Genomic DNA, 25,633 nt, shown 5'->3' on the forward strand with positions numbered 1-25,633 from the left:
TGCACTGTTTAAATGTCTCTTCTTACATACACACATGCATGCATGCATGCATACATACACACATTCATACATACATACATGAGGAAACAGAAGGCTATGCAAGGAGCCCCAGGTGCAGAGAAAGAAGGGAGGAGGTGGTGCACCAAAAGAGCATTGCTTGGCGCTTGAATTGGAGAAGATGCCATACTGGAGAAGATAAAGTTACTCATCTGTAACAGTCTTTCGTCCACATGGGTATCCTTTCTAGATTAACACAGGAATCATCATTCCTTCATGGTGGCTGGTAATGGGTCTGTTACACATACTCTACAAAATCAAAGTTATACTGCTGGTGGAAATCCAGGACTTGCATTTATTTTTTATGGCAGCGCTATCAGAATGCCCGTTCCAACACACTGGGCAAATTCTGCCAAGACAACCTCTCTGCTTCATGCATGGCTTTCCAATTGCTTGTATCCGTCTCCCAAATACCGTTACGTGCAGCCTTCAGTCCTACAAGTTAGGAATTATGGAAGGTGTGAATGCTTCTGACTTCAGCTCTCTCTGCATTGCTGACTCCCTCCTTCTGCTCACATGTGTGCTACAGGTGGTTAAAACACAGACAGAAGTGTGTAACTAAGGCAGAAGATCTCATGTGAACATCCCAGAGACTAAGTGAAAGCTGAGTCTTTGCACTCATGTGTGACTGGATCGTTTCCGCTGTTACCGTTCTTTCATAGTGGCACTCAATTGTGCATTCGTGCATGTGTGAGTGGATCATATCCACTGCTACAGTTCCTTCGGGGTGGCTCTCACTTGTGCATTCGTGCATCTGTGAGTGGATCACATCTGCTGCTACAGTCCTTTCATGGGGGCAATCACATGTGCATGTGTACATATGTTAGTGGATCACATCCACTGCTACAGTTCATTCGTGGTGGCACTCACTTGTGCATTTGTACATGTGTGAGTGGATCACATCTGCTACAGTCCTTTCATAGGGGCACTCACTTGTGCATTTTTACATATGTTAGTGGATCAGATCTGCTACAGTCCTTTCATGGGAACACTCACTTGTGCATTTGTACATGTGTGAATGGATCACATCTGCTGCTACAGCTCCTCTGTGGTGGCACTCACTTGTGCATTTGTACGTGTGAGTGGATCACATCGCTGCTACAGCTCCTCCATGGTGGCTCTCACTTGTGCATTTTTACATATGTTAGTGGATCAGATCTGCTACAGTCCTTTCATGGGGACACTCACTTGTGCATTTGTACATGTGTGAATGGATCACATCTGCTGCTACAGCTCCTCCGTGGTGGCACTCACTTGTGCATTTGTACGTGTGAGTGGATCACATCGCTGCTACAGTTCCTTCATGGCGCTGATACTAGATGAAGGGACAAGAGTTACAAAAGAAGGACGTTCCTTAGAGACACATAATGGCTTAACACATAGACGCTTTGGATGTCTGCAACATTATAATTGCAAAACCTGCTTCCTCCATCCACAGCTGAGCCTTTCGAAATCAATGGAGGATATGAAACATCTGTTGCACTGGTCTTTTTAGGTCGAGCCTTGGTAGGGTATGCACTGTCTCTCGATGTGGTTATCTGCTCTGTGGGCTTTCACCACGCCTACTCATTTTCATTGGTTCCTATGTCTACCTTTCAAAATGACTTCCGTTACTTCGGTGAATGGTTCAACTTTGTCCTGCCTTTTGGCTTTTTTGTTTTGCCCTGGAGACTGACCCCGTTACATGGATCAGTTCCCTTCTGGCCATTTATGTAGGATTGGTCACTACTTTTTATTTGGCCTCCGCTCGCAGTGATGTCCTCTCACCACCTTTCATCATGAAGGCTTCATTCAACGCATCCCTTTTTGAGCTTCATACACAGTGCTGTGAAGAGGGGGGATATTCACATACAGCGCAAGTACAGCCAGCAGGAGCTGCGTTTTGGTGTGCTGCTGTCCTGTGGTCAAATTGAGTGGTTTGAAAACCGACCTTGAGCGAGCACATGGTCTGCTGGTATTTTCTTTCTTTTAAGTGGTCCTACGACAGATTAATTCAAAAGTCAATTTCTTGTTTGGAGAAATCAGAAACGGGTGTATCTCCACCCAGCACTTCAAAGTAGGAAATAAATGACCTGTTATGAGTGTAAAACTGTTTTCATTTTGAAAAATTCGTATTTGGGGTGAAAATGCCCATTCTTTTCATGAACTAAGCCCACAAGCAAAATATGTTTTTATTATTATACACTTTACCCAGGTTACAGCCAGGGTAGAAGTAGTGGAGAGCCCCCTAGTGGCATGGTGCATCCAAAACTACTTATACTAAAAACATAACAGAGCGGTCACTGCCTAATTTTAGGGAGTGAATACTAATTAGAAAAAAATTCCTTTAGGCAAGTTACTCCTGGTGTCCTTCCCCTTTTTGCGAGGAGTAGTTTTGTTTTACACTCTCAGTAGATCACTAGGACCTTGCTACAAACTCCATGAGACTTAAATCCCAGGTCCTCACTTAACCAAATACTGTGGGCCCGATTCACAGAACTAACTTAAGACAAAATCCTAAACTTACTACCATTTTGGTATTCACAGAAGGCACTTACTCATTTTGGTATTCACAGAAGGCACTTACTCATTTCGGTATTCACAGAAGTTAGGAGTCCTAACTTTAGGACTCCTAAATGCCTTCTGTGAATACCGAAAGTCTTAAAATTAGGATTTTTCTCAGTTTAGGAGTAGTAAAGTTAGGACTCCTAACTTTAGGACTCCTAAATGCCTTCTGTGAATACAGAAAGTCTTAAAATTAGGATTTTTCTCAATTTAGTAGTAGTAAAGTTAGGACTCCTAACTTTAGGACTCCTAAATGCCTTCTGTGAATACCAAAAGTCTTAAAACTAGGATTTTTCTCAGTTTATGAGTAGTAAAGTTAGGACTCCTAACTTTAGGACTCCTAAACTGAGAAAAATCCTAATTTTAAGACTTTCGGTATTCACAGAAGGCATTTAGGAGTCCTAACTTTAGGACTCCTAACTTCTGTGAATACCGAAATGAGTAAGTGCCTTCTGTGAATACCAAAATTAGTAAGTGCCTTCTGTGAATACCAAAATGGTAGTAAGTTTAGGATTTTGTCTTAAGTTAGTTCTGTGAATCGGGCCTCGTGTCTGTGAGCAAATCAAGTATTTTCTTTTTGTTCCTCGTTATGTTTACATAATGAAGCCCTTGAAATGAGCCAACCCAAAGTATAAGAATAATATAATAAAGTAGACATTTAAAGTACAGAAAACACATCTTTGGTAATGTGGTCACATTGGTCCTGTCTTCTCATCTGTTATTAATTCCTCGCAGAGCATGCTGGTATTCAGCTCCTTGTTTTCGGTTGAGCACTTAACAGACCTGACATTTTCTGGGGGGCGGGAGTTGCAGTGGGGTGCAGTAGGCTGCCTCTTGGTGCCAGTGCACCTGTGCTCCTTGGTGGAAATTCCAGGTCACAAGTGGTTTCAACGGGGTTCAGTTGCTGGCATATAAGTTTTGTTTCATCGCACACAATGAAGAAACGCAAGTAAATTAGTTGCTTTAAGTTATCTACTGAAACTAATTTTTGACACCCAAGGTGACTGTTGCTTCAGAAAGAGTTTTCTTTTACCGTTTCTACTTAAATGCAGGAGTCACCCCCTGCAGTGTGCAAAAACAAATGTATCGCAAATGCATGCAATGGAAATGGTTTGCAACGGTTCAATAAGCGCTATACTGGCGCTACAGCCCAACAGGCATGCACACAGGCACAATGCTCCCCCTGCACCAACACAGGCACAAAGTTCACCCATGCATTCACACAAGTAAAATGCTCACTCTGCACTCATACAGGCACAATGCTCACCCATGCATTCACACAGGCACATCGCTCACACTACACTTACACTCCACATAAGACCACTCAACACTACGTAAATCAACTCCACTTAATCACACGCTGCTCAGTACCACATAATTATACCCCACATAAATCCACTGTATGTAACATAAAAATTCCCATAAATACAGTCCACAGCATGCCACATAATTCTACTCAGCATAATTTCACTCAATGCCGCCCTGTTGCATGCCACACTATTCAACGCCACACACATCCATTCCACACCACATAATTCTACACCAAACCACATAATTCCACAACACAATTCCACTACACACCACTTATATCCAAACAAAACACAACACAAAATTCAACATCATACCACAAAACTCAATAGCATTCCACAACACAAAATACCATTCCATATAATCACACTCCATGCCACATAATCCCACTCCACATAATTCCGATAAACTCAAACACATAATTACTATCCACGTAATACCACAGCACACCATGCCACATACTTCAACAACACTAATACACTTCACAATTCCACCCCACACAATGCCACAACTAACAATTCCAATCCAACCCACATAATTCCAATAGACACCACATAACACATAGCATAAGAGACATTTACAATGCCAATAGCTTGAACTTTATTTTTCTAACACCCAAACACACAGATTTGGAGCTTAGCTCCCACCTATTTGTTTTTTCTCATCACCAATAAGGCAAAGCTATCCACACAGTTCTACTCCACACCATTCAGTTCCACACATTTCCAATCAACATTATATAATTCGACACAAAACCACATAATACAACTCAACAACACAATTACACAACACACCACACACTTCCACATCTTGCCACAAAATTCAACAGCACACCACATAGTTAAACTCCACTACATACCACTCCACAACACAAAATACCATTCCACATAATTACACTCTCTTATACACAATGCCACTCTATATCATTCCAGTACACTCAATACCATGTAATTACTATCCACATAATTACACAGCACACCATGCCACATATTTCCACTCCATACCATACAATTCCACAACTGATCTAATCCAACCCACATAAACTCCACTACACACCACATACATACACTCCATAACACACAAGTAAAGACATTGCCATTTACAATGCCAATAGCTCTGACTCAAACAAATGCAAGACCTATTGCATTTCCAATGCTTGTTATTCCTCTTGCATTTCTTCCCTCTTGAGTGCAGGCCGAATAATGACTTCTACATTTACAACCAGCGTTAGAGGATTTTTTACTTTACCCCTGTCATTTCCGGTTCACTCTGCTGCCTCCAACTACAGGTTCAGCCTTTGTGTCGTGGCCAGAAGATATGAAAGATTGTTAAGAAGAGGTTTCTTAAATGCCCTCTGTCGCCTAGGACTTCCTGTCCCATCCGGTGCTCCATCACCGGGCCAGAGTCTCGGGTTCCGGACAGTCATTTCTCCCATGCGCCCAACTGGGCCTGTGAACACGAACTAACATCAAACTGAAATTGCCAACCCGTATTTCATTGGTGGACCCTGATTCCTGGCCTTTTCTGCTTTGAGCGGGAGCAATTCCTGAGCTGAAGAAACACTAGCCTGCCCCACCAGCTACAAATAAGCACAGAACCGCAGCGAATGCAGAATGCCTACTGCCAAAACCGATCTCGATTTAACATCCATGAGACTCCTGACACAGCTCTGTCATGTCTCTCAGAAAGGAGACGGCCACTTAGTCTCCACCACCTCTCTGTGGAACAGCACCACAAAGTGACTTCCATTACAAGCCTGCACTTGGAAATAAATCATGCATGCTTTGAGCCCAGCATGGTTTGCACTTTTGCTGAGAACATCCTTTGAGAGCAATTTTAGGTCGTCTTGATCTGCCGACTCTAGAGGTTCAAGAATGATTTGCATATGGCTGGGTCCAAACTGGAAAGGCATGGTGAGCAAAAAAACGATGGATTTAGGCCCAGATCTTTGTACTGGGGTGAATGTATGACATTGTTCTGCATTCTGTCCATCAATTGTTCTTTTTGCATTTGCACTGCCTGGAACTGGCTTAGATCCTTCTTAGAAGATCGGGTCCAGCAGATTTGGATTCCTCCGTCCTCCTCCTCCTCTCTACAGGCTGTGACCATGGGAGTTCCCCAGGGGTCTTCCCTTAGTCCCCTTCTCTTTAACATTTATGTTACACCTTTAGTCTATCTGGCCGAGAGCCTGGGGGCCAAGGTGATGGCCTATGCCGATGACACCCAGTTGCTATTTACCTGGGACAATCAAGAGGAGTCCGTCTCCACGGTCCATCACTGTCTCTCATCCATTTTTAAATGGTTAGTGGCTGCGCAACTAAAGTGTAATGAGGAGAAATCAGAGATTCTCCTCTTTGGAAAATTCCCCCCCAACGTCCGGGAATCTCTTTTACCTCCTGAGTTCCCCTTGCCTACCTCTGTAGGGAAGCCTGCCAAACATTTGGGGGTGTGGTTTAATGAGAGTCTCTCTTTTTCACACCATATCAAGAAACTGGCTGACAATGGTTTTGGTCTCCTCAAGACTCTGAGGAAGTTCTTCCCTCTCCTTCCCCAGGCAGCGAGAGAAGCGGTCACCTCTGCACTCATTATGTCCCGGCTAGATTATGCCAATGCGCTTTATATTGGCATTCCGGGGTACTCGCTGCAAAAGCTTCAGGTGGTCCAAAATTCGGCAGCCAGACTTCTCTTGGGTATCTCTGCCAGGAACAGTGTGCGAGATCACTTACTCTCACTGCATTGGCTCCCTGTTGCGGAACGGCTGAAGTTCAAATCGCTGGTTTAGGCCCAACCGTGCTCAGCATGGCCTTGGCCCACTCTATCTACAAAAACAGTTCTCTTTCCATGTTCCATCTAGATAGTTGCGCTCTACGTCTCTTCATCTTGCTCAGGTTCCTCGATTTAAATACCAGAGTCATGGAGGCTGCTCATTGACAAGGAAGGCCACGGCTGCATGGAACGCGTTGCGCCTTGCCCTACTCAACATTTAGGAACCAGCAGTATTTAAGAAAAATTTGAAAACATATCTTTTCGCTTAAACAGACACCCTCACCATTTTGGCTCTGTGCTGGGACACTCATGAGTATCCGTGCACACTATAAATCAAAATAACATAACATAACACTTGTCACCCTGAGTGGGACCGGTATGCCCAGACGTGGGTCCTGTGCTCTCCATGCCACTGGAGTCAAGCTTTTCTGGCTGATGAGGGCTGAAAGCCCGAAACCGGTCCTAGGATGCTTGTTTCCAGTCCAGAGAGGACCTGGCCTGGAAGTACTTGCTGGTCTGTTCCCATTGGGCGCAGGGTCAAGAGTGATTTGCATATGGCTGGGTCCAAACTGGAATGGCATGATGAGCAAAAAAATAATGGATTTAGGCCCAGATCTTTGTACTGGGGTGAATGTATGACATTGTTCTGCATTCTGTCCATCAATTGTTCTTTTTTCATGACTCTAGAGGGACGGCAGCTAACCCCCCCATGGGCAGATACCCATTTGGCATGGCAGCAACAAGGCACACCGAAAGCGCGTCAAAGCAAAAGTCGTCGGAGTGGCCAAAACAAGTTATTTAAAAGCCCCGATCAGAAGAGAGGGGGCGGGGCCACAAATGCAGCTAAAAAGGTGACGAGATAAGCGGTCAGCATTGTGTGGAAAGCTGGTCCCACACACCCACACCAGATAAATGCAGGTGTCGCTGCCGATAAGAGTCAGGACGGGGAGCTACATGGTTTAACAATAAATATCTTCATTCAAGTACATAAAAGGACAATTGCCCAAACAAGGTCCTTGGATTGTCTCATAGCAGGGACACTTGAGGGCAAACAAAAGGGGTAAGAAATGGTCAGCGCTGGGCGGACAAGGCACTGGCGACCCAGGCTTGGCAACAGGGCAATGAACGCCAGACATTCGGTAGCAAGTGAAGCCTCGAAGCCACGACCCGCTGTACCAAGTAATCGACAGAAGGAGAGCTGTCACGGCGGCTGACAAACACTGATTTATATGACACACATTAAAGAGACTTCATGAATCGAACGATGATGCATTGGAGACTATGCGAGTTATAGTTATTAATATGCAAAAAGGATAAGATTACACTGCAGACCAGTAGGAACTGGATGCATCACTTGAAATGCAAGTGAAGCAAGGAGTTGAACATGTTAATGACCGATGCAATATTGATAACTTATGTATCAGCTCATGATGTGAATAAACTGCGGGCGTTCTAACACTACAAAGGTCTTGGTGTCCATGATTGATGGGAGAAAGTGAATGGCGGGAGGGCTCATGGGATGCTCGCACAACGGGGGAATGACCCTGTAGAATATATTTTGGTTTTATAGGGTGGCTTACATGTGCTGCAGTAAGATACCGTTTGACTTTTCTTTGGACTTTAGTGCTCAAAACCATGAGGCCCTTGGATATGATAATCAGAAGTAGTTTTTCAAAGAGTAATTACTATAAGTGATCAGGGAAGGGAATGTAAGCCTGACTTTCAGAAATGTACAACAGAAATATCAAAGTTTTAAACAAGGTCTTAAAAAGTGCCACAGAAATGTTCTAAATGGCAGGACAGAGTGCAGAGGTTGCATTGCCTGGTGCAGCCATGACTCTTGCTACCTGTCCCTGAGGACCTTTGCACGGCCACACACACCAGGACAGGAAGTGCAGGAAAGCTACTCTAACTGCAACCTCCTGATCTCTTAGCAATCTCAAGTGTCCTCCACCAGAGCATTCAGGAGGATGCTGGACAGAGTTCTGTTTATGATGAGGCCCTCACTGGCTTGTCTAGCCAGCTTTTGTCCTCCAAGGACCATTGAGGAGGACCATGGACAGCGCTCTGCTTATGATGAGGCCCTCACTGGCTTGTCTAGCCAGCTGTTGTCCTCCACCGGAGCATTGCGGAGGACCCTGGACAGCGCTCTGCTTATGATGAGGCCCTTGCTGGCTTGTGCTCTAACCAGCTGTTGTTCTCCCCCAGAGCATTGAGGAGGACGCTGGACAGAGATCTGCTTATGATGAGGCCCTCACTGGCTTGTCTAGCCAGCTGTTGTCCTCCACCAGAGCATTGAGGAGGACCCTGGAAAGAGCTCTGCTTATGATGAGGCCCTCGCTGGCTTGTTTAGCCAACTGTTGTCCTCCACCTGAGCTTTGAGGAGGACTCTGGACAGAGCTCTACTTATGATGAGGCCCTCACTTGCTTGTCTATCCAGCTGTTGTCCTCCACCAGAGCATTCAGGAGGACGCTGGACAGAGCCCTGCTTATCATGGGTCCCTTGCTGGCTTGTCTATCCAGCTGTTGTCCTCCACCGGAGCATTCAGGATGATGCTAGACAGAGCCCTGCTTATGATGAGGCCCTCGCTGGCTTGTCTAGCCAGCTGTTGTCCTCCACCTGAGCTTTGAGGAGGATGCTGGACAGAGCTCTGCTTATGATGAGGCCCTCACTTGCTTGTTTAGCCAGCTGTTGTCCTCCACCGGAGCATTCAGGAGGACGCCGGACTGAGCCCTGCTAAAGATGAGGCCCTCGCTGGCTTGTCTAGCTAGCTGTTTTCCTCCACTGGAGCACTAAGGAGGAGGCTGGACAGAGCCCTGCTTATGATGAGGCCCTCGCTGGCTTGTGCTCCAATTACCAGTTGACCCCCACTGGAGCTTTGAGGAGGACGCTGGACAGAGCCCTGCTAATGATGAGGCCCTCGCTGGCTTGTGCTCTAGTCAGCCATTGACCTCCACCAGAGTATTGAGAAAGACGCTGGACAGAGCCCTGCTTATGATGAGGCCCTTGCTGGCTTGTGCTTTAGTCAGCTGTTGTCCTCCACCGGAGCATTGAGGACGCTGGACAGAGCTCTGCTTATGATGAGGCCCTTGTTGGCTTGTCTAGCTAGCTGTTGTCCTCCACTGGAGCACTGAGGAGGATGCTGGACAGAGCCCTGCTTATGATGAGGCCCTCGCTGGCTTGTCTAGCCAGCTGTTGTCCTCCACCTGAGCTTTGAGGAGGACGCTGGACAGAGCTCTACTTATGATGAGGCCCTCACTTGCTTGTCTATCCAGCTGTTGTCCTCCACCAGAGCATTCAGGAGGACGCTGGACAGAGCCTTGCTTATCATGGGTCCCTTGCTGGCTTGTCTATCCAGCTGTTGTCCTCCACCGGAGCATTCAGGAGGATGCTAGACAGAGCCCTGCTTATGATGAGGCCCTCACTGGCTTGTCTAGCCAGCTGTTGTCCTCCACCTGAGCTTTGAGGAGCATGCTGGACAGAGCTCTGCTTATGATGAGGCCCTCACTTGCTTGTTTAGCCAGCTGTTGTCCTCCACCGGAGCATTCAGGAGGACGCCGGACTGAGCCCTGCTAAAGATGAGGCCCTCGCTGGCTTGTCTAGCTAGCTGTTTTCCTCCACTGGAGCACTGAGGAGGAGGCTGGACAGAGCCCTGCTTATGATGAGGCCCTCGCTGGCTTGTGCTCTAATTACCCGTTGACCCCCACTGGAGCTTTGAGGAGGACGCTGGACAGAGCCCTGCTAATGATGAGGCCCTCGCTAGCTTCTGCTCTAGTCAGCCCTTGTCCTCCACCAGTGCATTGAGGAGGACGCTGGACAGAGCTCTGCTTATGATGAGGCCCTCGCTGTTGTGTCTATCCAACTGTTGTCCTCCACCAGAGCATTCAGGGGGGTGCTGGACAGAGCCCTGCTTATGTTGAGGCCCTCGCTGGCTTGTGCTCTAGTCAGCCATTGATCTCCACCAGAGCTTTGAGGAGGACGTTGGACAGAGCCCTGCTTATGGTGAGGCCCTCACTGGCTTGTGTTTTAGTCAGCCGTTGACCTCCACCGTAGCTTTGAGGAGGATGCTGGACAGAGCCCTGCTTATGATGAGGCCCTTGCTGGCTTCTGCTCTAGTCACTCGTTGACCCCCGCTGGAGCTTTGAGGAGGACGCTGGACAGAGCCCTGCTAATGATGAGGCCCTCGCTGGCTTGTGCTCCAGTCAACCCCTGCCACATGCTTATGGTTTGATCCGTGTTCTCTGCTCGATTTGCTAAGCTGGGTGATGGCAACACTAGGGGCCCGATTCACAGAACTAACTTAAGACAAAATCTTAAACTTACTATCAGTTTGGTATTCACAGAAGGCAGTTACTCATTTTGGTATTCACAGAAGGCACTTACTCATTTTGGTATTCACAGAAGTTAGGAGTCCTAACTTTAGGACTCCTAAATGCCTTCTGTGAATACCGAAAGTCTTAAAATTAAGATTTTTCTCAGTTTAGGAGTAGTAAAGTTAGTTAGGAGTCCTAACTTTACTACTACTAAACTGAGAAAAATCCTAATTTTAAGACTTTCGGTATTCACAGAAGGCATTTAGGAGTCCTAAAGTTAGGAGTCCTAACTTTACTACTCCTAAACTGAGAAAAACCCTAATTTTAAGACTTTCGGTATTCACAGAAGGCATTTAGGAGTCCTAAAGTTAGGAGTCCTAACTTCTGTGAATACCGAAATGAGTAAGTGCCTTCTGTGAATACCAAAGTGAGTAAGTGCCTTCTGTGAATACCAAAATGGTAGTAAGGTTAGGATTTTGTATTAAGTTAGTTCTGTGAATCAGGCCCTAGGTCTCCTCAAAGCAATAGTGTTTCAGAGTTTCAGTTTTCTTTCTGTTCATCTTAGAAAATAAACCACACGTCAATTAAAACCTAATTTGGAAATTGAAAATGTTAAAAAGCATTTTATCAAAATTTGTAATGTTACGAGGGAGTGGGTCAAGATTATGATCAGGGACTGTATATGTTCAGGGTCAGATTTATGATAGAGGTTACGCGTAGGGTCAGCGTTTGAGTAAGGGTCAGGACTATGCTTAGGTTATAGTTAGAGACAAAGTTAGGTTTAGCATCAAGGCTAGGATAAGGGTCAAGGTTAGGGCAGTGGTGGTAAAGGGAGGCTAGATAGAATTGTGAGCAGTAATGATAAGGGTCAAGGTTAGGCTTGGTGGTAAAGGGAGGCTAGATAGGATTGTGAGCAGTAATGATAAGGGTCAAGGTTAGGCTTGGTGGTAAAGGGAGGCTAGATAGGATTGTGAGCAGTAATGATAAGGGTCAAGGTTAGGGCAGTGGTGGTAAAGGGAGGCTAGATAGAATTGTGAGCAGTAATGTTAAGGGTCAAGGTTAGGCTTGGTGGTAAAGGGAGGCTAGATAGGCTTGTGAGCAGTAATGATAAGGATCAAGGTTAGGCTTGGTGGCAAAGGGAGGCTAGATAGGATTGTGAGCAGTAATGATAAGGGTCAGGGTTAGGGCAGTGGTGGTAAAGGGAGGCTAGATAGGATTGTGAGCAGTAATGATAAGGGTCAAGGTTAGGGCAGTGGTGGTAAAGGGAGGCTAGATAGAATTGTGAGCAGTAATGATAAGGGTCAAGGTTAGGCTTGGTGGTAAAGGGAGGCTAGATAGGATTGTGAGCAGTAATGATAAGGGTCAAGGTTAGGGCAGTGGTGGTAAAGGGAGGCTAGATAGAATTGTGAGCAGTAATGATAAGGGTCAAGGTTAGGCTTGGTGGTAAATGGAGGCTAGATAGGATTGTGAGCAGTAATGATAATGGTCAAGGTTAGGGCAGTGGTGGTAAAGGGAGGCTAGCTAGGATTGTGAGCAGTAACGATAAGGGTAAAGGTTTGGGCAGTGGTGGTAAATAGAGGCTAGATAGGATTGTGAGCAGTAATGATAAGGGCCAAGGTTAGGGCAGTGGTGATGGTAAGGATCAAGTTTTGGGTAAAATGAGTGCTCGGGTTACCATGGGACAATGATCCAGGGTCAGCACAAGTACAGGGGAGGAGTTAGGGTAAGAGTTGGATTTCAATGACTTTCCTAAAACAGTTTAGAGCAAGAGGCACAATAAATATTGTAACAGAAGGAGGGTGTTTGTTGATAATTAGTGAAACAGCTTTAATTGTAATTGCAAAATGTATATCAATGCAAGGCATGCGAACGTCTGATTCTTTGACTAAAATAACTTTCAATGAAAAGCTTTCCATGAAATGACATTTCACTGAGCACTAGCAAAATGAAATGACATCGTTCCTAGTTCTGGACCCAAACATTATCCAGATGTGTTTTTCCTTGCCTGTCCCTCTGCCACCCAGACCCATGCAGATTCCTGTTGTCCAGCCCAACACTGAGCGTGGCCCTAGAATGTCTCTACTCAGCCTCTGAATGAATTCTTGATTTCTACCACAGGGCTCCAGACAATGCCCCACTGAAAAGCAAGATGATCTACGCCAGCTCCAAGGATGCCATCAAGAAGAAATTCACAGGTACGTGTTGTGAGGAACTAGGGCAGTGGCTGTCTGACGCTGGAGTGACTCAGCCTTTCTGCAAGTTCAGGGTGGAATTGATGTGTTCCTCAGGATGGAATTGATGCATGTTCCCCGGGCAGGAATTGATAAGTGTTCCTCAGGGAGGGATTGAGGCATGTTCCCCTGGCGGGAATTGATGTGTTCCTCAGGGTGCAATTGAGGCATGTTCCCCGGGCAGGAATTGATTTGTTCCTTAGGGAAGTATTGAGGCATGTTCCCCCGGGCAGGAATTGATATGTTCCTCAGGGAGGAATTGAGGCATGTTCCCTGGGCAGGAATTCATGTGTTCCTCAGCGAGGAATTGAGGCATGTTCCCCGGGCAGGAATTGATATGTTCCTCAGCGAGACATTGAGGCATGTTCTCCGGGCAGGAATTGATGTGTTCCTCAGGGAGAAATTGATAGGTGTTCCATGCACAGTTGCATAATTGAGTATATGTTGTGTCATATATTTCACCTCTTCTGCCATAATGGGAGGTCAGAGCAAATTTAAAAGATCAGGTTAGTCTGCAGGGCCAAGGGATTGACAACCGGGAGGGTCTCACGATAAGGAGAATAAACAGTAAGAGATTATGCAGGAACCTCTGTATTCTTCCACCAGTGCTCCTCTCTGTAAACAGGCCTTTAAACTTGTTCTTATCTTGTTGCATTTTCTGTGCATTCAGAGACATAGGTCAAAGGTCAGGCTCTGTCTTCCAAGTAGGCTTGATGTTTACTTTTCTGTCTCTGACATCAAAGTGATAGGATTTATGTGACAATCGTGCTGGGTACAGGGAGTTTACTGGAAGAAGGGTGCGCAATGTCATTTTTTTCTAGCACACAAGAAACTGTAATGTCTGTAAATGAACTGTGCAGATATTTCAGAATATATCCAAATTAAGAAAGCACAAATTAAGCACATTTTTGGGTAATTCTGAAGTGCAGTTGAAAAAAACATTTTAATAAGCTCAAAATAAATCTATTCACATTTCCACACACTGTTTGTGCGCTGCATAGCTTTATCAATAAAACTGCATGTCTGTGCAAATGTAATGGTCATTTCAATTGAAAATGTGTTTTCTGTAATGCCAGTGCGCTACCACACCATGCATGCTCCACTTTATGGCACTTTGCTCAACTCTGCACCACCACACCCAACTCTACTATGCACCACTCACCTCTCCGTCAATGCACTCTACTCTGCACCACTGCACTTTTCACCACTGCACTATACACCACTCCAGTATAGGCCACTCCACTCTACTCTGCACCACTCCACTGTATGCCACTCTACAATGCAACACTGCACTCTATGCCATTGAATGCTATGCCAATGCACTCTACTCTGTATCACTCCACTCTACGCCAATACATTCTACACCAATCTAATCTACTCTGCACCACTGCAATCTATGCCATTCTACCCTATGCCACTGCACTCCACACCACATCACTCACTTTCCAGCACCCCACTTCACTCTACTCTGGAACAATCTACTCTACGCCATTGCACTATACTCCACTGCACTCTATGCCACTCAACTCCACTCTGCGCCACTCCACTCTAAGCCACTTTAATCTCAACCACTGCACTCTACGTCACTCTACTTTAACCACTGCTCTTTATGCCACTGTATTCTACACCAATAAACTCTACACCACTTTACTCAAAATCAATGCACTGTATGCCACTGCACACTATACCAGTCTACTCTGCACCACTGCACTCAATGCCACCACCCTCTATGCCACTGTACTCTACACCAATGCAGTCTATGTCACTGCCCTCTGCGCCACTCTATTATGCTCTACGCCACTGCTCTCTACGCCACTTTACTCTGCATCACTCCATGCCACTGCACTCTACGCAGATGCACTCTACAGCATTCTACTCTACACCACTCCGTTCTACAACACTCCACTCTGCCATACTGCACTCTCCACCAATGAACTCTACGGCACTCTACTCTGCACCACTGCACTCTATGCCACTGTCCTCTACTCTGCTCCACTCTGTGCCACTCTCCTGCCCTCTATGCCAATTCACTGTACGCCACTACACTCTACGCCACTCTACTTTGCATCACTCCACTCTGTGCCACTGCACTCTACACCACTGAACTTTAGGAAAATCCATTCTAAGCCACTCTAATCCTCTCTGCACCACTGCATTCTACGACACTGCACTCTATGCCACTTTGCTGTACACCACTGCACTCTACACCACTGTACGCTTACCTGCACCACTGAACTCAATGCCACTTTCCTCTATTCTGAAACAATACTCTACGATACTGCCCTCTACAACACTGAACTCTATGCCACCCTACTCCACTCTCTGCCACTCTACTCCACATCACTCCACTCTAGGCCACTGCATTCTATGCTGGGCCACTCTACTCTAAACTACTGCACCCTACGCCACTCTAGTCTAAACAACTGCACTCTACACCACTCTACTCTATGCCGATGCACTCTACACCACTTTACTCAAAACCACTCTACGCCAATCTACTTTGCACCACTGTACTCCGCACTCACATACTCTTCTCTGCAACACTCTACTCCACTGCACTATCAACCACTGCTCACTGTACCACTCTACTCTACACCTTTGCACTCTACGTCACTGTACTTTATGCCACTCTATTCTAATGTGCACCTCTGTACTCTACGCCACTGGTCTCTAAACCACTCTACTCTGCACCACTCTATGCCACTGCACTCTACACCACTACACTCTATGCCACTGCACTCTACACCACTCTACTCTGCACTGCTCTACGCCACTCAGCTCTGCGCCAAACAACTCTGCGCCACTCCAGTCTATGCTGTGCCACTCCACTATAGGCAACTCTACTCTGCACCACTCCACACCACTCCACTCTTCACCGCTGCACTCTATGCACTGCACTCTACACCAGCGCACTCTAGTCCTCTTTACTAAAAACCAATGCACTCTACGCAACTGCACTCTACGTCAATCTACTCTGCACCACTCTACTCTACGCCACTCTACTCTACACCTTTGCACTCTACGTCACTGCACTCTATGCCACTCTACTCTACTCTGCACCACTGTACTCTATTCTACTGCTCTCTACGCCACTCTGCACCACTCTACTCTACACCACTGCACTCTACGCCACTCTACTCTATTCCATCGCACTCTATGACACGCTACTCTGCAAAACTTCACTCTCTGCCACTCTACTTTGCACCACAGTACTTTATGCCACTGCACTCTACTCTGCAACACTCTACTCTACGCCATTCTACACCAATGCACTATACACCAGTCCCCTCTACGCCACTCTAATCTACTCTGCACCACTCTACTTTACTCCACTCTTCTCTACTTTACACCACTCTACTCTACACCACTCTATACCTCTGCACTGTACCCTGCACTATTCCACCCTGCACCTCTCTCTATGCCACTTCACTCTACTCTATGCCACCGCACTCTATGCCACTCCACTTTAACCTACTCCACAGTACGCCTCTGCACTATACGTCACTGCAATCTACGTTCCGAATACTCCACTCTACTGTATGTCAGGGCACTCCACATCACTTTACTCGAAACCAATGCACTCTACGCCATTCTATTCTGCACCATTGCATTCTACGCCATTATCCTCTATGCCACATTATTGTAGGCCCCTCTACTCTAGGCCACTCCACGTCACTCTCCTTTATGCCACAAACCTTTAGCCATGCTGGACAGTATCCACACTGGTTTATAACATATTGGCAAAGCCTATGGCTCTTGCATAGGCAAGACCTAATGGCTTTGCCAATGCTTGTGATTTCTTTCGGATTTCTGTCATTATGGCTTAGCATTGTTCAGTAATACAAAAATATTTTCTAACAACCTGTATGCGGGCCGTACTTCTTACTTACAACCAAGGCATTTCTCACAAGTTTGGCACATCTGACAGTCTCTGTTCATTGAGTAGTAAAGAGAGAAATCTTTTTTCACTGAAAACCAGAACTTCTCACACTGATGGGGAAGATTCCTCCATAAGTGCTCCTGCTTTTAAAAGGACACACTCCCGCAACATCATCAGATTCTTACTGGCCTACAAAAACATCCCAGACACCCTTAACTGGACAGACCCAATGGTGAAGCCATCTCTGTACCCAGGCGACCTCACCGATGCCTGCCCCATTAAACACTTATCCCTGACAGGAAACATCATTGAGACGCTGTCTCTGTTCAACTAGAAGAACAGATCAACAAGAACATATGGAATTATATATGGTAGCTGTCAATAAAGAGGATGTGTTCACTGACGGGTTCCTGGAGACATCTGGTGGACAACGAGATCAACGCAGGGGTGTCTGTTATGTCCTGTGTAGCCCCAAAGTAAAAACTCCACATTAGTGACAGTTCCCCAGCTGTGATTTCACGTGTTTGGGCTCCCATGTCCTGTTTCCCTTTTAAGACAAATAGCACAGGGGCCTAAGTGTCGTGGGACAGCCATGCACGACAGTCCCTTATGTATTTACTTGTTTATTCTTGCTATCTGTAGCACAGAGCTAGTTACTAGAGCACCGGGGCTCTCTATAGAGAAACTTTGGTGGTACAAATAACAAGAAGATGTTAACAATAATGGGAAAGAAATGGATTAGGCAGGACTATACCAGAGAATAGCATATCCAAAGAGATGGAAAACTAGAAGGAAAATGTCTTTTTAAGAGATGACTCCTGGGGTCTTTGGTGAACAATAGGACTGGTTAGTCATTCTGGGGGCATCAGGGCTCAGAAGGCTTGGTAGGCAGTTTTACTTGTACTTGGTTTAGGGACTTCGAAAGGTAGAATGATTCCTACTCCTGGGAATCCTTCGCCGCCGGCGGTGTGAAGTTTGTCACTGTGGTAAGATGGAAGGCCAGCGTGGATGACCTTGGGGTAATTCAGGCTTCTAGGCGTAGGGAGTGTCGTCGCTTAACTATAGGGCTGTCTTTTTTTCATTAGAGACGAGCCAGACTGCCAGGTGTGACGCTGCTTTAAGAAGGTACCGTTGAGTTTGGTAATCTGGTAGGAGAGCTTTGTGTCCATCGATGTATGAATGGACAGCAGGTTGAACAGCAGTCTGAACACTGCTGGAGGAATACAGGTTTGATGTTCCATAGGAGGTGTCGTTGGTATGATGCTGGTTTGATTAGCTTATTCATGTGTTCGGCTAGGATGGAATCTACCAAGAGGCAAGGGAGTTTGCTGATGGTATTAGAGATGGTGTGATGCCGACTGGCCAAAGGGATTTGAGGCATTTTTTAACTGGCACAGGGGAGTTGCCTCGAACTAACCCAGAATCAATCAATCAATCAATCAATCAATCAATGAATTTGTAAAGCGCGCTACTCACCCGTAGGGTCTCAAGGCGCTGGGGGGAGGGGGATCCGCTACTGCTCGAAGAGCCAGGTCTTGAGCTGTTTCCTGAAGGAGAGATGGTTCTGGGTCAGTCGTAGGTGGGTGGGGAGGGAGTTCCATGTCTTGGCCGCCAGGTAGGAGAAGGTTCTTCCTCCGGCGGTGGTCTTGCGGATGCGCGGGACGGTGGCGAGGGCGAGGCTGGTGGAGCGGAGGTGGCGGGTGGGTGTGTAGAATGTGAGGCGGTTGTTGAGGTATGTGGGTCCCATGTCGTGGAGAGCCTTGTGTGCGTGGGTGAGGAGTCTGAACGTGATCCTCTTGCTGATGGGGAGCCAGTGCAGGTCTCTCAGCTGGGGAGAAGTTGGCTGAAGCGGGGGGTGTCCAGGATAAGTCGTGCAGAGGCGTTCTGTATGCGCTGGAGAGTTTTCTGTAGTTTGGCTGTGGTTCCAGCGTAGAGGGTGTTTCCGTAGTCCAGACGGCTGGTGACGAGGGCCTGGGTGACCGTCTTCCTGGTGTCGGTGGGGATCCACCGGAAGATCTTTCGGAGCATGCGCAGGGTGTTGAAGCAGGATGACGAGACGGCGTTGACTTGCTTGGTCATTGTGAGGGAGGAGTCCAGGATGAAGCCCAGGTTGCGAGCATGGTCCGTTGGCTTTGGAGCGGAGCCTAGGGCAGGGGGCCACCAGGAGTCGTCCCAGGCGGAGGGGGGATGCTCCCAGGATGAGGACTTCCGTTTTATCTGAGTTCAGTTTCAGCCGGCTGAGCTTCATCCATTCCGCGACGTCTTTCATTCCTTCCTGGAGGTTGGCTCTGGCTGTGGCGGGGTCGTTGGTGAGGGAGAGGATCAGCTGGGTGTCGTCGGCATAGAAGATGATGTTGAAGTTGTGTTGGCGTGCGATGGCTGCGAGGGGGCTCATGTAGACGTTGAAGAGGGTGGGGCTGAGCGAGGATCCTTGTGGGACGCCACAGATGACTTCGGTGGCCACGGACCGGAACGGGGGAAGGCGGACTCTCTGGGTTCTGCCAGCGAGGAACGAGATGATCCATTCCAAGGCCTTTCCTTGGATTCCGATGTTGCTGAGGCGCTGTATCAGGGTGCGGTGGCATACGGTGTCGAAGGCTGCCGCGAGGTCCAGGAGGATGAGGGCAGCTGTTTCCCCCGTTGTCGAGCAGGGACCTGATGTTGTCGGTGGCTGCGATGAGGGCGGTCTCGATGCTGTGGTTTGCTTGGAAGCTGGACTACGAGGGGTCGAGGGATCCGTTGGTCTCGAGGAAGGCGGAGAGTTGTTTGTTGACGATCTTCTCGATGACTTTGGCCGGAAAGGGGAGGAGCGAGATGGGGCGGAAGTTCTTGAGGTCCGTGGGGTCCGCGGTGGGTTTCTTCAGGAGGGCGCTGAGCTCGGTGTGTTTCCAGCTCTCTGGGAAGGTGGCGGATGCGAAGGAGCTGTTGATGATGTTCCGGAGTTGGGGTGCGATGATGGAGTCAGCTTTGTTGAAGATGTGGTGTGGGCAGGGGTCGGTTGGGGAGCCGGAGTGGATGGTGTTCATCATGTGGGTGGTATCTTCGGTGCTGACCGTCGGTTTGGAGGGTGGTGGTGGGGAGCGCCGGATCGGTGGTAGGGTGCACGGTCTGTGCGCCGAAACTGTTGTGTATGTCGGCAATCTTGCTGTGAAAGAACAAGGCGAGTGAGTCGCAGAGGTCCTGCGAGGGTGTGATGTCGTTGTTGCAGGCGCTGGGGCTGGAGAGCTCTTTGACGATGCTGAAGAGTTCCTTGCTGTTGTGGGAGTTGTTGTCCAGTCGTTCCTTGAATGTGGTCCTTTTGGTGGTGCGGATCAGTTGGTGGTGTTTGCTGGTGGCGTTCTTGAGGGCTGTCATGTTTTCTGTAGTCTGGTCGTGGCGCCAGGCTTTCTCGAGGGTACGGCAGGTTTTCTTGGAGTTTTTGAGGTCGTTGGTGAACCAGGAGGCTTTCTTGCTGCCGTGTCTGCTGGGGGGGTTCTTCAGTGGTGCGAGGTCATCGGCGCAGTTGGTGAACCACTGTGTGAGGTTGCGGGCTGCTTCGTTGGGGTCCGTCGTGTTGGTGGGGGGGTTCTGGCTGAGGGAGGTGGTGAGCTGGTCGGCGGTGATCTTGCTCCAGCTTCTGCGGGGAACCTGTTGAGGGTGGTTGTGGGTCGTGGTTCTCCTGAAGTTGAAGTGGACGCAGCTGTGGTCTGTCCAGTGCAGTCCGGTGGAGTGGGTGAAGGAGATGTGCTTGCTGGAGGAGAAGATGGGGTCAAGCGTGTGGCCGGCGATGTGGGTGGGGGTGTTCACCAGTTGCTTGAGTCCGAGGTTGGCGAGGTTGTCCAGCAGGGTGGCGGTGTTGCTGTCATTGTTGTTCTCCAGGTGGAAGTTGAGGTCTCCTAGGAGGATGTAGTCTGAGGAGGTAAGGGCGTGCGGGCTGACGAAGTCTGCGATGGCTTCGCTGAATTGTGTGCGTGGTCCCGGGGGTCTGTAGACGAGGGTGCCTCTGAGGGTGGTCTTGGGGTCGGTGTGTATCTGGAAGTGAAGGTGTTCGGCGGCGGTGAGGGTGTCGTCGGAGTTGGTCGTGATTCGGATGGTGTTTCTGTGGACGATGTGAAGTACCAGTTAACGCTTAACTCATTAACGACAAAGTTGCATCTGTTGATCAACAGCTCCAAACAAGCACAAATCCACGTTTGGGTATCTGACATGAACATGTGCAGCTTCCTCCACCAAGAGATAGATAATTTGAATTTACTTGGATTTACCCTCAATGCAGACCTCGCCTCTACAATACACAACATAGGCAAAACCAAGACAGCACGGTACCAGCTGCCACCGTTGAAAGAGGTGAACGTATTTCTTCCAGGATCCAATTTCAGAACAACAGTACACATCCTGGTCTTTTCACACCTGGATGGAGGCAATGCCTGCTACAAGGGCTGCCTGACATCACTCTCAAGGACTGCCTGACGTCACTCTCAAGGACTGCCTGACGTCACTCTCAAGGACTGCCTGATGTCACTCTCAAGGACTGCCTGATGTCACTCTCAAGGACTGTCTGACGTCACTCTCAAGGACTGCCTGATGTCACTCTCAAGGACTGCCTGACATGACTCTCAAGGACTGCCTGATGTCACTCTCAAGGACTGCCTGACATCACTCTCAAGGACTGCCTGATGTCACTCTCAAGGACTGCCTGACGTCACTCTCAAGGACTGTCTGACGTCACTCTCAAGGACTGCCTGACGTCACTCTCAAGGACTGCCTGACGTCACTCTCAAGGACTGCCTGACGTCACTCTCAAGGACTGCCTGGCATCACTCTCAAGGACTGCCTGACATCACTCTCAAGGACTGCCTGACATCAAGGACTGCCTGACATCACTCTCAAGGACTGCCTGACGTCACTCTCAAGAACTGCCTGACGTCACTTTCAAGGGCTGCCTGACGTCACTCTCAAGGACTGCCTGACGTCACTCTCAAGGACTGCCTGACATCACTCTCAAGGACTGCGTGACGTCACTCTCAAGGACTGCCTGACATCACTCTCAAGGACTGCCTGACGTCACTCTCAAGGACTGCCTGACATCACTCTCAAGGACTGCCTGACGTCACTCAGTCACTCTCAAGGACTGCCTGACGTCACTCTCAAGGACTGCCTGACGTCACTCTCAAGGACTGCCTGACATCACTCTCAAGGACTGCCTGACATCACTCTCAAGGACTGCCTGACGTCACTCTCAAGGACTGCCTGATGTCACTCTCAAGGACTGCCTGACGTCACTCTCAAGGACTGCCTGACGTCACTCTCAAGGACTGCCTGACGTCACTCTCAAGGACTGCCTGACGTCACTCTCAAGGACTGCCTGACGTCACTCTCAAGGACTGCCTGACGTCACTCTCAAGGACTGCCTGGCGTCACTCTCAAGGACTGCCTGACATCACTCTCAAGGACTGCCTGACATCACTCTCAAGGACTGCCTGACGTCACTCTGAAGAACTGCCTGACGTCACTCTCAAGGGCTGCCTGACGTTACTCTCAAGGACTGCCTGACGTCACTCTCAAGGACTGCCTGACGTCACTCTCAAGGACTGACTGACATCACTCTCAAGGACTGCCTGACATCACTCTCAAGGACTGCGTGACGTCACTCTCAAGGACTGCCTGACATCACTCTCAAGGACTGCCTGACGTCACTCTCAAGGACTGCCTGACGTCACTCTCAAGGACTGCCTGACGTCACTCAGTCACTCTCAAGGACTGCCTGACGTCACTCTCAAGGACTGCCTGACGTCACTCTCAAGGACTGCCTGACATCACTCTCAAGGACTGCCTGACATCACTCTCATGGACTGCCTGATGTCACTCTCAAGGACTGCCTGACATCACTCTCAAGGACTGCCTGACGTCACTCAGTCACTCTCAAGGACTGCCTGACGTCACTCTCAAGGACTGCCTGACGTCACTCTCAAGGACTGCCTGACATCACTCTCAAGGACTGCCTGACATCACTCTCAAGGACTGCCTGACATCACTCTCAAGGACTGCCTGACGTCACTCTCAAGGACTGCCTGACATCACTCTCAAGGACTGCCTGACGTCACTCTGGCGCCAGTCGCAGACATCGTACATGCTGCAGCACATCTCATCAAAGGTCTACAAAACCTCCGCCACATGACCCCAACACTGAAGGGACTACACGGGCTCCCCTCCATGTCCCTATCTTCTTCAAAACCTGTTTCGTCACCTATAGGACCATTAGAAATGCCAGCTGACTTCTCTGGCCATGAAACTACTTCAGGCAAACAGTGCCATTCCAGCTTCCAGGAGGTCGCCTGATGAAACGTGGAATACAAACATATACCAGCAGGCAGGTCTTATAGGGATAAAAGTCTAGGAGGTCACGGACATCAGAACGACCCCATCACTCCTGCAATTGAGGAGGAATCTGGGGACTCACCTCTTAGAAGTCTACCCCCCACAGCCTCCCCACACATGCACAACAGGAATGGACCTGTTATTTGCTCCTCTCTAAAGGTCTTTAATCATCCCCTGGGAGTCTCATCCTAGTTCAACGTTCAGTTGTTTCCAAAGTAGGTTTGTTCTATAGAAATATCTTTACACAACTTCTTACCTCATATCCAGGCTGCTGCCTCTGGGCACCAGAGTGAAAGATCCTAAGCTGACGAGAGCTTCCCCCGTGGACGTTATGACCTTCCCTTCAAAGAACCCAGCGTCCAACTCGGTGGTTCAAGCTTTGTCAAAAAGTAACAAATCCCGTTGGCTTGCTAAGTTCTTCCACTCACTCCTGAATGGCCCTCATCATCGCCTGGGGCGCTCGTCAACACATCCTCGTGAATCTGTGAGGTGTTATCCATCGACATCACTCTCTCCTCAGCAACCTTCTTTTCGCCAACAGCCTCTTCATTGACAAAGGTTTGATGAACAGAATCTTTGGCTTCCAGGGAGGGACCCTTGTACCGCAGGTCTCCCGATAAAGTCACCCTCAGATGTATGGCGAAAATATTGAAAGGCGACATAAAGAGATGGAAAGAGAACTGGAATTCCAGGAAGGTTGAGAGGAAGAACAAGAAAAACCAAACCAACCTCATGTTGGGACTCGATGTTCATTCCATCTACGATAAGGAACGCGGGAAGCCTCTCACTAAGGGGGGGGGGAGTATTTCCTTCCCTATTTGTCCATGGCGCAGCGATATTTTGATACATAAGCCAGGTAGGAATATTCATCGCACTCCACCCGCACAAAAGGCAACTCCCCCTTGGGTGCCTAATACATCTTTCTCTGAATTGATGAGCGGCTCTTCCTCCCCACGGCAGTAATGACGTTCAAACCATGGAGGAGGCCCATCCTGTGGGCTGCCATATCAGTGATGCAGAGGGGCACTCAGCAACCCCTTCAGGGGCAGCCCACAGTCATGCTTTAAATCCCAAACTACAGCACCCTTCGAATTTCAACCCACTAATTGCTGGAGCTACATTGTTTTTTGAAATCTGTCTGCTCGAGCGAGAGAGCCTTATATTCACGACATTAAAAGTGCCTGAAATTATACCTGGACCCAACTAAAGACTCGCAGAAACCTGACCACATGCCTGCGCCCTTCGGTCAAGACAGGCCCTCTTCAAGTAGAGTTGCTTCTTGTAGAAGAGTCGCCATCGCCCTTTCCCAGATCTAAGCCAGTCGACCGCTGTCAGAGGGAAGCTTGACACAGCGACCCTGCGGAGTAACAGCCGGAGTGACTCTTGTCTGGAGCGATGCTTCTTGACTTACTTTATTTGATTTCAGCCATTATACATTTGTTCCAGTAAATTCTGAGATTAGCCTCTGAGGTGAGCAGTTTAAGTCTCATCCCCTCACTGGTTGCATGACAGAGCCAACCAATAAGGTGGCGAGGCTTCAGGTTTCCCAACCTCACAGCAGGGAAAGGTTCAACATGTGGATCTATCAAAGATACTAATGTTGGAGAACAGTACTTACAGTAAGACTATGTTTTCTTATTTTTTTCAACCTTTGACAGGCTGCAGATTGCTCTTCAGGGCGCATGTCCCAGTGACGTCCACATTCGCTTCGATGCCTGTCAGAGGTTTGCTTTTACTGTCCTCGTGGCAGAAGAACATTCCTTTTAAAAACTATAATAAATGTAACAAACGAAACATTTACCTGGGAGATCTGCACTCCTATCCGTGGCATGATGTGGAGGCCTGTCACATGCATCAAGCATTCTTCGCCAGGACCCTAAAATCACTGTGAGTGGGCAACATAACCCAGCTGATCCTGGAAAACCACTCTCTGGTACAGATGCTTTCCTTGGGATGAGGGGATTATAAAGTGACAATGTCTATATTCAGGTGCTCTTGTTTAATGGGGCGTCAATCGCTCTTGTTTAATGGGGCATTAATATCTCTTCTTTAATGGAGCGTCAATCGCTCTTGTTTAATGGGGTGTCAATCGCTCATGTTTAATGGGGGACAATCACTCTTGTTTAGTGAGACGTCAATCGCTCTAGTTTAATGGGGCATCAATCTCTCTTCTTTA

General features: G+C 48.1%; 1 protein-coding gene across 2 annotated transcripts in view; it reads left to right on the plus strand.

Moving 5' to 3' along the window:
* CFL2 (cofilin 2) overlaps window positions 1–25,633 on the plus strand; it is a 254,647-nt gene that overhangs the window by 225,862 nt on the left and 3,152 nt on the right. For both annotated transcript variants that reach the window (XM_085627424.1, XM_085627425.1), the window contains exon 3: window positions 13,108–13,184. In XM_085627424.1, coding sequence (XP_085483550.1) covers window positions 13,108–13,184 — 77 coding nt within the window. The remainder of the gene's footprint in view (window positions 1–13,107; window positions 13,185–25,633) is intronic.

The sequence above is a fragment of the Triturus cristatus genome, chromosome 9 (assembly GCF_964204655.1).
Source record: "Triturus cristatus chromosome 9, aTriCri1.1, whole genome shotgun sequence".
Classification (NCBI taxonomy): domain Eukaryota; kingdom Metazoa; phylum Chordata; class Amphibia; order Caudata; family Salamandridae; genus Triturus; species Triturus cristatus.